The 17,380-nt window shown below is 37.6% G+C and overlaps 1 protein-coding gene across 1 annotated transcript in view; it reads right to left on the minus strand.

The window, feature by feature from the left end:
* Positions 1 to 15,586, minus strand: part of LOC145984499 (ionotropic receptor 25a-like) — a 148,762-nt gene extending 133,176 nt beyond the window's left edge. The window contains exon 1 of the mRNA XM_083118157.1: positions 15,386 to 15,586. Coding sequence (XP_082974283.1) covers positions 15,386 to 15,419 — 34 coding nt within the window. The 5' untranslated portion in view covers positions 15,420 to 15,586. The remainder of the gene's footprint in view (positions 1 to 15,385) is intronic.
* Between the last annotated feature and the right edge of the window lie 1,794 nt (positions 15,587 to 17,380).

Here is a 17,380-nt window from a genome sequence, read left to right on the forward strand (position 1 = left end):
ACCAGCTTTTCCTGTGTGTTCGCAGCCATGTACTGTAAATTTACCCTTGTTGTTGATATGTATTTCTTTCTGCCAGAAAACGCACTAAATACGGAAAGAGGATCATGATAGCCAGAGTTGGCCCTAGGGGGCGGCAACTCAGGCATTCACCCGAAACCGCGCGCCCCAGGGGACACCGCGCTAGATAAAAATAATAGATTGTGTGTGTGTGTGTTTTACGAGCTTACAGGATGCTGGTGCTTTGAAATAAGTAACTAATCTGACATAGCCTGCCTGCATTCGTATCTTATTTTGACATACTTAAACATATCCAAAATTACTGAAATCATAAACAAAGTAGCTACTACATAAAAATAGTGTTCCAAATATTTGTATCAAAAATACTTAACATAGCTATATTGCTTGTTTACTTATAGAATTAAATATGATATGAAAATATTAAATTATGGAAACAATGCAAATTCACTACAGTGTCAAAATTCAATGAAAAGTATAGAAAACAATTATGTTATTGGATATGATTAAATATTGCTACTTTTAGTTAAAGTAACAATATGATATTGAACATTCCCGGTTTTGCAATTAAATATAATGAACGTCATACTAGGGGTACATCAAATTGATTGATTCATTGGTTTGTTGTTTTAAGTCCACTTTATGCCCAGAGAGGCTAATCGGTACTGGCCCTACAGTTTAAAGTGGGATCTGAACCACTGTGCCATGTGCCTCCACCTGGTATCAACCCGGGACCCCTTGATTATAAGGTAACGACGTACATCAGAATGAAAACGAAATGAAAATGTAATACTGTTTACATTATGATTTTGTAGGACACCTGTACTTCAGACTAAGGAACAAAAATTGAACAATAATAATAATAATAATAATAATAATACGTCTCGAGAATAGTTTATGTCCCAGGCTCCGTTATGCAAGATTAGGCTATGCCAAATACTTAATGACATACAGTATTCCTTTCAAGACCTAACGCTAGTGCTGCTATTCCTGTGAAATCAACAGTCCCTGTTGTTCTCCAGTCTCAATTCACATTCGGTCCAGTTTATAAGCCATTGAATTTGACTTTCTGATATATCATGATATACTATCATCGCAGCCTCCATTTGCCAGCATACCCCCCCCCCCCCCCCGCTTCTTCCCAAACAGCTTACAACCAAAACAGAAAATCTTTTCCTCTTCGAGTACACCAACCGTTTCCCCATTTTTCATAACACGCTTATGATGCCCAGGTGAAAAGTGTCGACTATCACCATTAATTGGGTAATCATGATTTATGATGCGAATAGGGCCCTCTTGAATGATTGAATCAAATTTGGAACTGTTTAAAACTGACAGCCACTCACCTGGATCTAACAGCAGAGGCGATCTGTCACCTGGCTCAGAAGATGAACATGAAACATACTCCTCCTCGCAATTAGTTCCTACATTTGACACCTGGTTCACAGAGGAGCTACATTTAAGGTCCCCGCCGCCACTGGTTCACACGACCTGGACTACATCACGAACACACTCCGTAAGACCACCATAAACACTAACACTAAAACCCTTGCCGTGAAGTGTATCTACATTATTTCAGTTTATCGTGGCGGAATTTGACATGGAAACTGTATTTACAGGCAGCAAGATTTTTTCGAAGGCACCCTTTTGGCTTTTTAAAAACGCATCCTTTTTTTAGCCTTTACGAAATTTGTCCCGTTCCCTAGACATTCCTATAATCGCGATTCTACACACCCGCAAGCACTACTATGTCAAACATGAATCACTTGAAATTTGTTGACACTTCGGCATGGTTGTAAAATCGGGCAAAATCTGAAAACGTTCCCCTCTCTCGGAGCGTTTGAGAGGCAATAAAAATAAAGTATTCATATCTCCAGATCTTTACTTCCATTTCATCTGTGGGGGCAATATGCCGACCCAAGGTCCTTTGACCTGCACATCGCCTCCCCTGAGAGGCCTGTTTCTGAAGCCCCTTTTTGGAAATGGATGGAGTTGTAAAATTTGACGTCAGAGGGAGCGAAGGCCGCGAAAGAAAACACAGTACACGCCTGATTACAATGTGAAATAATCTTGTGTAATTTTTGTTGCTGTATTCGTGTGTTCCTTATGATTTATTTTTGTAGGATTCTCATTTCATATCTAAGTTTGAGACATAAATACTGTCGTCAAGTACAGTAAAACGCAATATTTATTAAAAAACTTATATTGTTTTACATGTTTCCTTCCGACGAGAAGTTGCGAAAAATTATTGAGAAGACAAATTTGAAGTGGCAAATTCTAAAATTTGCGTTTAATTTTTCACGAGAGTGCTATACTAGCGCTATTTACAATCTGAAGTGCTTGGAATATCACCAAATAAGGACTAAAGATTGACACCAATCCTGTGTTGCGAATTGCTTGTCTAAAAAAATCGGGAAATTTCTATACATGCAGAAAAGCTCAAATGAAAACATAATGATAATAATTTCTTGCAAACTGCTGCAGTCACATTTCAGTGAATAAAACTGACAGGCAAATTATTGATTGTGCCAGCAATGGGACTGCTCTAAAACTATATTTATGCCTACATTTCTTATTTTACGTCACTTTTCTGCCTCTAGTTAAATCGTAACGATGAGCATGAATGACGCTTATATAAACTTGGAGAAGGAACACTCACAAAGAAACATCCAAGCCCACGTCAGAATTCGAGCGAGTGCATTTTTGAGAATTAGATACGTATTTGAATAGTAGGAATAAAAAAAATGGATGATATGAGAGAACCAAAGAACTTAACTTATCTATATTTTTGAAATTCTTCACAGTAATGCTGTTACAAACAACTCCGTGGCGCAAGCGCCGTCTTAGGGGCACAACCTTCCAAACAACTTTTCTTTGGGTGGCCCGTGGTGAACGCATCGAATCCCATCGCCACTATTTTATGGCTTTCGAGACTACAGCTTCTTTCCAAGTAGCTCCATAATTTTCATTATGCAGATGCATTCTCTTATGCACAATCGCCGCCCCCCTTGGCAGAGTGGTTAGCACATCGCGCTGAGACGTGAGGGGTCCCGAGTTCGAATCCCGGCCTGGGCATGGATGTTTGCGAGTGTCCATTCATCAATATCATCATGTCATAATTCATTCCCATTTTCGCAAATTAGGCAAAAGTGGAACAAAAAGCGATGTAAAATAAAGCAAATCAAACAATCTTATGTAAATGCAGTGAACGCATTGACATGTACTAAAAGAGTCTTAGATATGGAATTAAATATGATTTACAATTGTGAAAAATGGCAATTTTCATCAAGAAAACGGCTCGCCTAAATAAAATGCATTTGGCTTACATGATACTAATTGCAATACAAAATGTGGTTTTTTGTTACCAAAATAATGAATTACCAAACTTTATTTTAAGTGCTAAAACGTGAGTGCCCTCCCCTTGTCCCTAAACACAGATTTATGACTGAGAATTACGTTCAATATCGCATGAAGTAATGGGAGTATACTTGAAATAAATATGCAATGGATTTCACCGCAAAAGCTTAAGCTTCCATTCTCTCTTGTTGACAAAAATATTAGAGTAACAGATGCATTGTCTGTTGTGAAGTTTTAAAATAAACAGAGAGTACAAAACGAACAGAATACATATAAACGGGGAAACCTTTTGAACACAAGAAGGATACATGTGGTAATATCTGTAAATCGAAAAAGGTTTGAAATGATGAAAATTATATGTAAAAATAACCAAAATATGTGCTAAAAGATAAAAATATGGATAATAAAAATAGCATTACCGCGATTCGAAAAAATGGAAAAGAATAAAATTGATTTTAGCATCCCATGAAGATCTGTATTTACATATAAGGCCGTTCCCTGATAATCAGTCTTATCTCCGAAATATCAACCAATGCTGTGCTACGCCTAATACCAACGAAACTCCTATTACATTTTGCACACGCGTAAATTTAACATGTCCAGGTTGTGGTCCGATTGTCAATGGTTGTGACGACAATACATTTCTCACATGCGCCTGGTTTGACAGCAGGTATTATGTTCAGTACTTATTCAATGGTTACGTCATCTCCGGCATATGCACCAGTAGTGTCTCGATTACCCGACATTCTGGAAATTCGTGGGTTTTTCGTGGTTCGAGAGAAAATGGACTTGATATCAACTTACAAACACATTTTACCATTCGATGTATCATGATCACAATATTTAAAAATCAATACGTTCAGCTCATCCTGCTCTTTTCATTCTTGTCTTGTAGGCTGTAATGGAAATTTAATTGAAAATTGCTCTTTTTGCTCTTTCGTGTTTCAGTTCAGAAAGGGCATCCTTCACCTGGATAGAGTGAGTCGCAGTCTGACCTATCACGCACAAACATTCGATTGGAAGTTACGATTTAACGACTTGAAAACAGTTTTTTTTGTCGAAACAATTTCTACCGGATCGAAGATAGTACTGGATTGTTTCGCTGACCCGCAAAATTTAATTTAACAATCCCGTGTTATTTGCATTGTTCTATACTTTTAAACTTCCAATGTGTCTTTTGGACTTTTCATACAAGGGCCGTTCTTAGGAAACGCGAGGCCCTGTGCGAAGTATATCTGCAAGACCTTATATTTTTGAAAAATGGAAATTGAGACAACTCCCATTTTCTCGTAAAAGTCTACTCTAAAACAAGTATTGTTACTTGTATTACGACACATTTCATATGCAGTCTTTTACGACGCCAGAGGTCCCGGGTTCGAATCCCGGGAGTGTCCCTTCATCAATTTCATCATATAATCAATCATCCTCATCTTCACGATTAACCAAAAATGGCAGAAATACAAAGTAAAAAAACAAAAACAAATTAAATCCTATGCAGTCCTGAAATGTGGCAATCCACCTTAATGTAACAACCTCGTCCTCTGATGAAAAAAGGGTTGGGCACAAGTCACTCGTACATATATATAACTATGTTGTTTGGAAGCACAGCACAGCAATAATATTCCTCAAAAAATGAACGAAGGAGGTAGGTTGCGGAGGCGGCCATGGTCGTTCAGAAGGACGGTAAGGGGCAGGGGAGGGCAGCGTCCCCTTGGAAATTGAATGCCAGCTGAATGGTGAATTTATTACATATAATTTAATTTCAGTGTAAACATAATTCTTTCGTTGTTAACTATGTAATTAATTTTTTATATGTGGCGATTTAGCGAATGCCACTTACAAAGTGTCAGTGTGTCACCAGTGCCATGAATTGACGACCACTGACACATACACACACACACACACACATTACTTGTATATCAATACACACACACACACACACACATTACTTGTATTTCAATACACACACACACACACAATGCTGTATTTTCTGGGTAGAAAGGTTCCGTTACTCTTCAAGTTCGTTTGTTACTTTTATGTTATTGCTTTCATAGTAAGAAATACTCCAAATAGAACTATTGTGATAAGGTAAAAGTGCCCCATGAAGGCATATGGGGTGATGTGTAAGTATAGAGCTCGACACATTCTTGATCTCGGCCATAGTTGGGATGATGTGATCAGCATCACGCCCTGTCGCCTTTGCCCCACAGGGTTGCCCCCAGGTGTACCTATTTATACGAGGCTGGGTGGGCCTCAGAGCAGCGCAGAAACAGGAACTACTGGAGAAATTCCTGGTCAGGATTAGTGATTCGAACCCGTGTCTTTTGCGTGGTAGCCAGTTGCTCTACAAACTTTTTTTTTAATAAAAGGAATAACGCTAAGCGGTAGTAGTTTTTAACATTGTGCTCAATTTTCAAATACATCATTTTTTCTCTAAGTTTTTGTTTTCTCATTGGGACAAACACAAACAAACTTACCAGGGATTCGAACACGGAACAACTGGCGTCGTAGCGCGCTGTGTTAACCAATCCGCCACGGAGGTCGACTATCAACTGGGCTACCGCGACTCCTATTGTGGTATGTTCATTAATGATCATGCATCCATGAAATTAAACACACGTACTCACATATTTTTTTTCCGTTAAAATAAAGTGCCCTTAGTTTTTTCATCTTCTACAAAAAGGTGCCGGTACGGTGTACCGTTACGTACAGCTAGAAAAAAGCAGATCGCATATTACATATGTATATTATATATAATAATATGCATATGTCTTGTGCTTAAACTTCGGCTTTCGTTCTGTAGCACGAATGCTTATTACAAATGGATCTACATTGCTGTTGTGGGATTTCATCTTTTCTTTTATTCCCTCTATTCAAATGTGGTAATGTGTCCCATGTTCGACATCTTGTGGAGGTACACTGTACAGTGGTTCGGATTCAACTTTACACTGTAGATCCAATCGCGATTAGCCTGTCTCAGAATAAAACTGATTCAAAATAAACTTTGGCTTTTGAATGATCCCTATTGCACAAGAAATTTATGCATATCTTTACGTTTTTTTCACAACTATTTCCTATTTATACATTTCTTGAATGTCTCGTTTTAATTTTTTAAAATATATTTCCTAATAATAAAATTTTTCTGATGTCTCGATGTGTTTTCTATAGAATTATTCATTCCTGTATTGTTGTATAAGTAAGGTCTTCAAGCTTGTATGCTATAAAACCACATTCCCTCTCTCTCTCTGATATGATATCCCTCAGTGGACTTTGATCCTCTGTCTAATCAGCTTCTAGCCTTTATTCTACTCGAATCCTCAACAGTATTATCCGTTCATCTTTATTTCATCCTTTCCTCTTAGTATTCGTTCTAGCATCTTGCACTGAGTCATTTCAATCTTTGTGACCTTATGTATGTGGCTATAGTTATATCTTAGCTTCTGATTTCGAATCCCGGCCTGAACATGGATGTACTTTGTGAGTGTCCCTTCATCAATCTGCTCATATCATCATCACTCATCGTCGCGATTAGCCAAAAGTTGCAGAAGAGAGAAGTAAATAAAGCAAATCAATCAATCAATATATACGTCTATATTTTTGTTGTTATTAATTTTTTTGTTGGGTTAGGGGTGTTAGGTTTAATGGTGTTTGTAACTAAATTTGCAGATAACAATTTGATATTGTCGTTTGGTTCTGTGGTGTTAGTAATTTTACATGCGGATACTAATTTGTCGTTACGTTATGGATATTAGGTTTGATGATGTTAATTTGTCGTGTACGTTATCATCAGGTACTGTACGTATCCAAAGCGGCAGAGAAGCAACACTGCAAAAAAAAAAAAAAAAAAAATTAAATCAAAATCAAATATTATTTCTAAATTCTTTTTGCATCAGTTGTTTCATGTAGGAAAAGGTAAAGTTGCTCCTTGCACATTGCAACATGCCATGAAGCATAGGCGTACCTTGGCGGGGACAAGGGGGAAGTTTGCATCCCTAAAATTTTCAGGTTACTAAATTTAAAAATTAGCAATACTTTTATTAACCTCTTGGGACCTGAGTAATAAAGTATCGAAGAGTAACTTTTATGATTGCTAAAATGTAAGTTATTTAGCAAAATAATGCTGTACTTTTTACAGGATGGAAAACTTGTCGATCTTGCCTCCCGAAGTCCCAAATTTCATTCCCCCGTGCTAAAGGTTAAGTCCCAAGTTTGATTCTGCCCCTCCCCCGGAGTTAAGCTCCAAGTTGGTTTCTGCACTAGCTAGCTTTTTGCGAAACAAAGAATTACATTTAAAGAAATAACTGTCGATCACTTGTCAGACTATATTGCATTCAAAATAAAATCAGTTACTATATATTTGTCAAAATAATTTTGAGGGGAAGATTATGATGAACGTATTTGGGGGGGGGGGGATGCACTGCACCCAGGGTCTTGTGAGGAGTGGGCATTCCTGGGTCGAAGCACGGGCTCGCAACGTAGATTTTAAGTTCGAGTCCTGACCTGGGCATCGGTGTTTCCTTCGTCATGGTCCAGTTTCACCTCATCATTCATCCTCATCGTTGCGATTAGTGCAATTAAGCAGAAACCCGACACGTAGCAATAAAACCACGAAACAAATACACTGATCGAAATGATCCCGTATCAAAAATTGTTATCATTTGTTCGCAGGGTGCGAAATCATTTTAGACTGAAGGGGGGGGGGGAAATATATTAATCTACAAATCCCCTCTCCTTCCCCCATATACGATATACATATTGATAATGTTATTAAGAGTACAAATAAATTACTAAATTAAAAATATATTATTATTACTAATTACAAAATAAAATTGTCACATTTATTTATATATCATATTATATAGCAAACTACTTCTATGTTAATAAATTATGAAATAGTTGAATGTTTTATTATGTGTAAGTTTTTATTAAGTTCTTGCTTTATGTTAATATAAATCAATTAGATTTCACAGTTATTATTGTTTTGCATTCTTGTTTTACTTTTATTGTGCGTATTGATGTAGATTTGTTAATTATCTCTTGAGAGAGAAAAAGCATTGAACACTCACAACTACACTAATTTGTGTATGTTTCCGATATTATTTTTAGTACAGTATATTTGAAATTAGAAGTAATTGGTTATCTTTTGTTTGTTGCAACAAAAACTCTCTCCCCGGAAATTTTTGGTGGTGGGGATGTTTGAGGCCTAGATTGTTGGTGGGAGGAAATCGCTCCCCCCACAGGATTTCGCACCCTGCTTGTTCGTTCAAAAATGTTATTTATTTTGTAGAGCAAAAACAAAAAGGAATGAAATCGTTTGTCAAAAGTTTGTTTGTGATCGGTCCAGCTTGTACTCATATAGATTATTCTGGACTGGACCTACAGTTTGAAGCGGGTTCCGACGGATCCAGGAAAGTTCCAAGGAAACGGTCCAACATATTAAAATTCTTTCTGTAGTCGCCTTTTAAAGGTTTCACCGTGTAGAGCCTCAATGGTCAAAAAATATTTAAATTGTGTTCTTAAATTTTGTTTGCAACTTTTCTAGCGAAACACCTCAGCTATGAGCTAGGGATGGTACCAAAACGACTTATTTTACGTTCGGAGTGTTCATCCCTTTTAGATAATTCCATAGTACAAAGTTTATTCATGTTGATTGATTTGCTTTATTTTATATCGCTTTTGTGCCACTTTTTGGCTAATCGCGAGGATGAGGATGACTGATGATATGATGAAATTGATGAATGGACACTCACAAATATCCATGCCCAGGCCGGGATTCGAACCCCTGGAGTTGTTGCGCGATGTGCTAACCACTCCGCCACGGAGGCCGGCTAAAGTTTATTCATGTAAAAGCAGTTTAACAACACATACAGTGCAATTTATATTGAGCAGAATATCATTGCTAGGCATTTAGTACAGCGCCAAAAAATATGACTCCCTTTAATGTTCTTGCAGAAAGATTTTTCCTTAAATAATGATGATATTGTAACGTATACAAATGATTCTCGATATTCTTTGGACAGTTCGTAAGTCTAGACCGCATAATATCATAAACATTAGCTGCGATTGGGTGCCAAAACTGGGGGGAGGACCAGGACAGTTTACCTTTTCTTGGTAAACAAGACTTAGCCTTAAGAAGCCATATTGGAGGGCCTCCCTCTAATAGCCGGGTCTAGGACATTTTGGTTCCTGGATACTTTTCTCGTTATTTTTTCTTCCACTTATGTATAAGAAAAATAAAGATGAACAGACTGTTTGATAATCGATTTATTTGTGTTCTCTCACGTTATTGTATACCAATCTTCGCTTTTTGTTTCAAATACTCATCTGTGCAACAAGTTGAACATATTATTTGTGTTGAAAATCGTTGGTTAACCAGTTAATACAGGATGGTAGGTACTGTTAAGCCAACCTTATCACAGTGGGGCATTTATTTTAAAATATTATATTACTAGTAATATTACCCTCCTGTTACCTGTTCAATGAAGAGCTGAATAATGTATACTCTAAAAGGGCAGACGCCTGTTGTGCTCAGCATAATAAATAAATAAAATTCTTCGCAAGGCGTCAGGAGAAATGCATCGAAGCCACGAAATATCATGACAAGCTTTTCATTATGCAGATGCATTCTCTTATGCACAATCGCCGTCCCCCGTGGCGGAGTGGTTAGCACATCGCGCTACGACGCTAGGGGTTCCGGGTTCGAATCCCGGCCTGGGCATAGATATTTGTGAGTGTCCATTCATCAATTTCATCATGTCATCACTCATCCCCATCTTCGCAAATTAGGCAAAAGTGGCACAAAAAGCAATGCAAAATAAAGCAAATCAATCATTCTTATGCACAATCAGCAGTGAACGCACTTACATGTAACAAAAGAGTCTTAGATATGGAATTAAATATGGACTTACAATTGTGAAAAATGGCAATTTTCATCAAGAAAACTGCTCGCCTAAATAACATGCATTTGGCTTACATGATACTAATTGTAATACAAAATGTGTTTTTTTTTTGTTACCAAAATAATGCATTACCAAACTTTGTTTTAAGTGCTAATACGTGAGTGCCCTCCCCTTGTCCCTAAACACAGATTTATGACTGAGAATTACGTTGAATATCGCATTAAGTAATGGGAGTATACATAAAATAAATATTCAATGGATTTCACCGCAAAAGCTTAAGCTTCCATTCTCTAGTGTTGACAAAAATATTAGAGTAACAGATGCATTGTCTGTTGTGAAGTTTTAAAATAAACAGAAAGTACAAAACGAACGAAATACATATAAACGGGAAACCTTTTGAACACAAGAAGGATACATGTGGTAATACCTGCATGTCGAAAAAGATTTGAAATGATGAAAATTATATGTAAAAATAACCAAAAAATATGTTAAAGGATAAAAATATGGATAATAAAAATAGCATTACCTCGATTCGAAAAGATGGGGGAAAAATTGATTTTAGCATCCCATGAAGATCTGTATTTACATATAAGGCCGTTCCCTGATAATCAGTTTTATCTCCGAAATATCAACCAATGCTGTGCTACGCCTAATACCAACGAAACTCCTATTACATTTTGCATACGCGTAAATTTAACATGTCCAGGTTGTGGTCCGATTGTCAATGGTTGTGACGACAATACATTTCTCACATGCGCCTGGTTTGACAGCAGGTATTATGTTCAGTACTTATTCAATGGTTACGTCATCTCCGGCATATGCACCAGTAGTGTCTCGATTACCCGACATTCCGGAAATTCGTGGGTGGTCGCACGAGAGAAAATGGACTTGATATCAACTTACAAACACATTTTACCATTCATGTATTATGATCACAATATTTAGAAACAAATACGTTCAGCTCATCCTGCTCCTTTCATTCTTCTCTTGTAGGCAGCTTTATTTTTATCATCCATCTGAATCTTACCCGGATCAGTTTTCTGAAGGAAATGCCTATTTGCGGCGACTGGAGCATACCATATAGCGAGGGATAGGTTTCGGGGGGAAGGGGGGGAATTCTGAAACACTGCACAGAGTGCGCCATTCGAAGCTTTGCTTTTTTAAACCGCAAACTCAGAATATGTGACAGAGATATTACACTTGGCAGGAGTACTATATGGTAACACTGCTGGAATTTTCTGTTTCCCGAAGTACTAGTAATAGTATTTTTTAAATATGTTCTTCAGACACTAACACATATCTGAAATATTCTTCAATATGCTAAACGTTTTTGAAATTAGAGATTCAAACTTCGAATCTTTAAATATAACCTATACTCGTATTATTTGTAATAAGTTTTTCTTTGCTTCCTCATTTCACAATTTGTAGGATTAAAATATCACAAACCATGGTACTCGTATAAGAAGAAAATATCTGAAGTAGTAAGAGTTCTTTTTTTTAGTACGTATAAACATGCCGAAAGAAGGAGTTTCAAATTTGAAATTGTAATCATGTGCAATCATGATCTGTAAGGAATGTAATTTTTCTTTCATTTATATTGATTGAGTCGGTGTTTTAAGTCCACTTTATGCACAGTAAGGCTAATTGGTACTGGACCTACAGTTTAAAGTGGGACCCGAACCACTATGTGCCTACACCGGGAATCGAACCAGGGAGCCCTTGATTACAAAGCGACGACGATACCACTGCGCCATCGGGGAGGCTCTTTCATTTATAAAACTGTAGTGTAAACAAGAGTGTGTAGAAGAATTCAGAACTGCAAAATTTAAATTTATTACATGCTAAATCGTGTGATCTGAAAAAAAGAATAAATGTCTGCTTACATCTAGAGTTTTTGCAGTAACTGAAAGAAACTAAAGTTCATATTTATTTGCATATTTTGCATCTTTTTAGTGCATAATTTAATTTGTTTTATTTTACTTCGCGGATTGTGCCTCTTGGCTAATTTGCAAAGATGGGGATGAGTGATGAAATGATGAAATTGATGAATGGACATTTACAAGCAACCGTGTCCGAGCGGGATTCGAATCCGGTACCACTGGCGTCGCAGCGCGATGTTTTAACCAGTCAGCCACGGGGTCCGGGAAATATATACGTATGAACCCGGGAATTTAACCCAGTCAAGTCAACCACTTAACGCCCTCGGCCACTGAGCCGGAGTGTAACCAATCAAAATAAATTGTTATTCGTGTTATTAGAAGATAGGATTTTTTCTACATAAAATCGAACTTAATTCTTTTAGAATCTTATATATATTTACTATTTTGATGCTGTACCTTCCTTTATTACATTCCTCCATTTTCCTGCTTCTTGTCCAAACATTTTTCGTTTTGTCTCTTTCCAGACATCTATTTCCATCCTTCCTTTAACTCCTGTCTCATTTCCTTTTTTTCTTATTTCGTTTTACTTCATTCCTTTCCCCCACTGTTCCTTTTCTTCGGTCTTTAATTTTTACTATTTGGCATACATATTTGAGAACTAGAGCGTCTAAAACGTAATGGGGCAGTAAGAGCTACCATCATTCCAAAATGGCCACTGCAGATACTTCTCCTTTTATATGAGGTGATTTTAGCACCAAAGAATTTAAACAAAGATTAATGTTACATTAAAACGCAGTTAGCTTTCTGACCTGCAACGAGGAACCCTCGTGTTATCAGTGTAGCCACAACATGCTCGATAAGACCACCAAATATTCACATGCCAGGGTCCTATATCGTAGGAATTCCAGTTTTCTCTGTTATTTTTTTTTCTTTCTTTTCGAAACAGGTTGGGCTATCAACGAGTTTCATATTTGCACATTCGTAGATAATATATCTTGAGTTTACCTGCAGCTATCTACTTAGTTCTTACACTTCTAGCATCTTAATTGTGAACGACACATGCTCGCTTGATACAAGTGCCAACTGTTACCAGAAATATATTGTTGTGAAATTTTGATCGTTCTATCTTACAACTTCTTTCCTTTGTGGGAGTGAAATTCAATACCTTTCTTCTGAGATAGCGACAAGAGGTTCTACGGAGGTAGTTAGCCTACGTACGCAAGTGTTAAGAAATCTTCATTTCTAGAGTTCAAGGGCTGTCGAAAAAAAAGTGACAAGACTATTTTTCTGCAGCGGAAGCAGTTAGCGGAGTGTCTTCCCAAACTTTAAGGAAATGATTTTTTTTTCATCGTTAGCAGAAATCATTTTAAGTGTGGATACTTCACTGTTAAAACTATCACTATGACATTTCTGCACAATAAAACTAAATGCAACCCAGCTCACCGTTCGTATGCACTAGAGGTAGCGTCGTCGCCTTGTAATCAATTGGTCCTAGGTTCGATACCCAGTGGAAGCACATAGTGATTCGGATTCCACTTTAAACTGTAGATCCAGTCCTGATTAGCTTTTCTGTGCATAAAGTGGACTTAAAACAAAACAACACTTCAATCAATCAATCGTATGCACATAGCACAGTTTACTTTTTCTACCTGAACACATACCTTTCGCAAATACTGTATTTATGCAATGTTGTAATTAGAAGAAAATGACAAATTAGATTTATTTAATCGAGAGAGTATCAAACCTATAGTGAAGCCAATATTAGAATCTGACTATATTTTATAAAATATACATAAATTTGTTCCTTTGTATTCTTAGTAGTCTTTGAATAACCAATAGACGTATTATTATTATTATTTCGACTGTTGAATCTAAAACATTTACAAAGTGTGATTATTCTGCTAACGAGATCGTACGACCTTCAAAGTTATACAACTCAGTAGATTTACTTGTTTCTAAATAAGAAATCGAAAGTTAGAAATACCAATTGTTAAGTTTTTGAACTTCTACATATAGACGGATCGATACGTGTTATCGATTTGCGTTGAACTTATGATCATTTCCCTAAATATGTTTACAAGTTCGTCAATTCTTGCCATACAGTCTCATCTAAATTATTGTCGGATAAGGAAGATCTGTATCTAAGATTATAACATGATTACTTATTAATTCTTTCAGAATTCCTTAGATGCAGGGTCAGATCCACAAGCAGACAGAGAACATGGTAAGTTTCTCCTCTTCTCTTGATTTGATTCATACTCTGATATTGTCACATTGCACAATGTAAGGTCTATATTAACTGTGCTACACATAACATTACTTATTGAGATTATAGGGAAAAATCTCAGCCAGGGATGTATTTCTTAATAGAGAGTAGACAAGACTTTGAAAGAGTGAAAAATGTTTACAGGCTAGAGCAAATACGTTGCTTAAATCAAGCTTTATTTTTTATGTACTTACATCAATTTTGGAAATAAGTAATTGTTTCATATGTCTCATTTTCTTTTTCATTATTTAACGTTGCTTTTACTAAATCTTTAGGCAAATTGACGACGAAGATGAATTAGACGAAAGAACAATCAATGAAATCTCATCATCATCCCGGGGCTCCAATCCAGAGCTTTCTAATGTAAGATCATGAAACACTCACTTCGCCACCGAGAAGTTATTAACAAATGAACGATTAAGAGGGGAATTAGACAAAGCAGACTTAAGAGTTATGTATCTTAATTCAAAGGAGTCTGGCGGTATTATTAAAATTACTTCAGAATAGGGTTGTTGAAGTCTAGGAACCCATAAATTTTAATTTGGGTTCTATTTTGGTTTTAGAAACGCTTTTTCCTCGCACTATTTAAATATGGTCTCATTTAGAACGCAAATTCATGTCGCACCAGCTACAGAAGAAAATCAATTCGCAACCCGTGTAAAACCAGACCAGGATAATTTTTCCGGTACCGAAACTGGACAGTTTTTAAATTATCCTGGTCTGGTTTTACACGGGTTGCGAATTGATTTTCTTCTGTAGCTGGTGCGACATGAATTTGCGTTCTAAATAGGTCCGAGAGTACTTTTTGTATGGGAATTGCACACACCGCGGTTTTACAAAGACGTAATGCAGGGAAGCAATGGCAACGCTGTTGTTCTCTCATGAGCAAGAAGGCTAGAGAGTTGAGCCACCCTTGGTGAGGTGTTAACGCACTGACCAATGTTGAAATGTGCAAAATGGGTGCTTACCTGAAGTACAGAATGGCAGCCACGAAGTAAGCATTTCCTCTTGCTGAAGTCTTACTCAAAATAATTCCGTACGAAATCCAAAGGTCTTAGACTTCGTTTCGCCGCTGGTTCCCGTCTTGTTGGAGCGAGTTTATAGACGAAGCAGGATCAGCGATGAGAGGAGAAATGGGGCAGCTAATACGGCATGCCCGAGTAAGGCGAACTTCCACTGGCAGTGGATAACCTTTATCTACTCACGCACGCATCCATCAATCCCTGCGCGGGTTGCCAACTCCGGTCTCAGAAACTAGAAAAGAGCAGCGAAGGAACTAGAAGCGTTGTCCACGCTTCACCCAGTGAAAAGCTGCTTGGCAATGCCTCTAAAGTCATGGAGTTGGTTTAATTTTAGTGTTGCCAACTGTCGTATTATTCGTGGTTGAAGGCAAGTCTCCGCGAAATCTTCAGTAACTCAGTGGTCGAACAATTCTGTGCCACCAAACGGCTGTTCGTATACAGTGAGTAAGTTCGGATTCAAATAACGGTTGACTAGAGTTAACATTTTTAAAAAAATATTTTAACGATTGCTCACACGTCGCTGTTTTATAATATCAATTTCAAGTCAGGTTAGGGCCTGTGTCTCTTCAGCAAGCCGTTGGACATGATGTTTGTGAGTGTCTATTCATGAATTTCAGAGTATCATCGCTCATCCTCATCTTCGAAAACTAGCCAAAAGTGGCAAAAAAAGCGAAGTAAAAATAAAGCAAATCAGCAAGCAGTTGGATCAGAGGTGGCAACTTCATATAAATATTCGGGAGGGAGGGGCACTAGACTCATCTCACCCAACAGGTCGGTAGGTGCCGAGCTTGCCCGAGTTGATACCTTCCTGGAATTGAAGCCTGCTCGGAAGGGTTGTACTGTATAAGGGCAATATGGACAACAATAATTTTCTTTATGTATAATGCATATATTTCTTCATGAATTTGGGGGGGGGCAGAAAGTTTCTTGCCCCCTAAAGTCGACGCCTATAAGCTGGATTAATCTCTAATGCTCACGAATATTTTTTTCAGGCCCGTAATGATATTCAATATGTGGTGAACTCAAAATGTCCAAATCAAGCTTTTCATGAGACGAGGCTACCACAGCCTTCGAATGGACTGGACCGGAATTGATTTTTTTACATGCATCGCAACAATATCTCTTTCCAATATTATGGTACAGCAGAGAATCAACACCGCTTTAGAATATTCTTAAGAAGCCATGCATTCAAAACTAAACACCTTAAATGTAAATGATACTTAATAATGTTATAATGCCACCATACACTGAAATAGAAATATAATTTTATAAAAGTGCTGCTTTCTGGGTTTCAAGCAGCCTTGTGGCATTTCAAATACAAACAAAAAGTTATAGCTTTTTCTCATAGCCACAGTACTGAATGGTACTTAGTAAATTTTTGTTCAGTGGTGATATTATGCTTCTAAAATTTCAGCATTTTTTCCCTCGCAGAAATCGGTTTTGCAGGCTGCCACTGGGTGACGATCACAGCAGCGCCGCCACGAGTCTTGACGGTGAGAGTAGGAAGCAGCGTAGAGTTAGAGTGCCAAGGAAGCGGGAGTCCACCGCCAAGCATCACGTGGCTACGCGATGGAGGAGTTCTCGAACTGGTACGTCACAAATTAGAATTCAATCTGCGGAAGATAAGGGTGAATATCGTCTCGTGAGAACCAGAGGGTTATAACTCCAATTTATGAAATTTACAGGAGAGAGGAAAGAACGTATTCTTAGCAAAGACCAGGGCCGGCGCTAGTCATTTTGCCGTTCTGGGCGGTGGCGGCAGATGCAGCCATTTTTCGAACGCCCCCCCCCCGCCCCCTCTCATTACGCAGCAACAGGAAATTGAAAATCAATATATTCCTAAGTAAAACATCAAACTTTAAAATAAATAATGAGAATTGTTACGCTATTTCAATACTATGAAACACAAAAGGATATCTCGCTACACCACAGTTAAACTTT

Source organism: Lepisma saccharinum, chromosome 1 (assembly GCF_977018435.1).
Source record: "Lepisma saccharinum chromosome 1, izLepSacc3.1, whole genome shotgun sequence".
NCBI lineage: Eukaryota > Metazoa > Arthropoda > Insecta > Zygentoma > Lepismatidae > Lepisma > Lepisma saccharinum.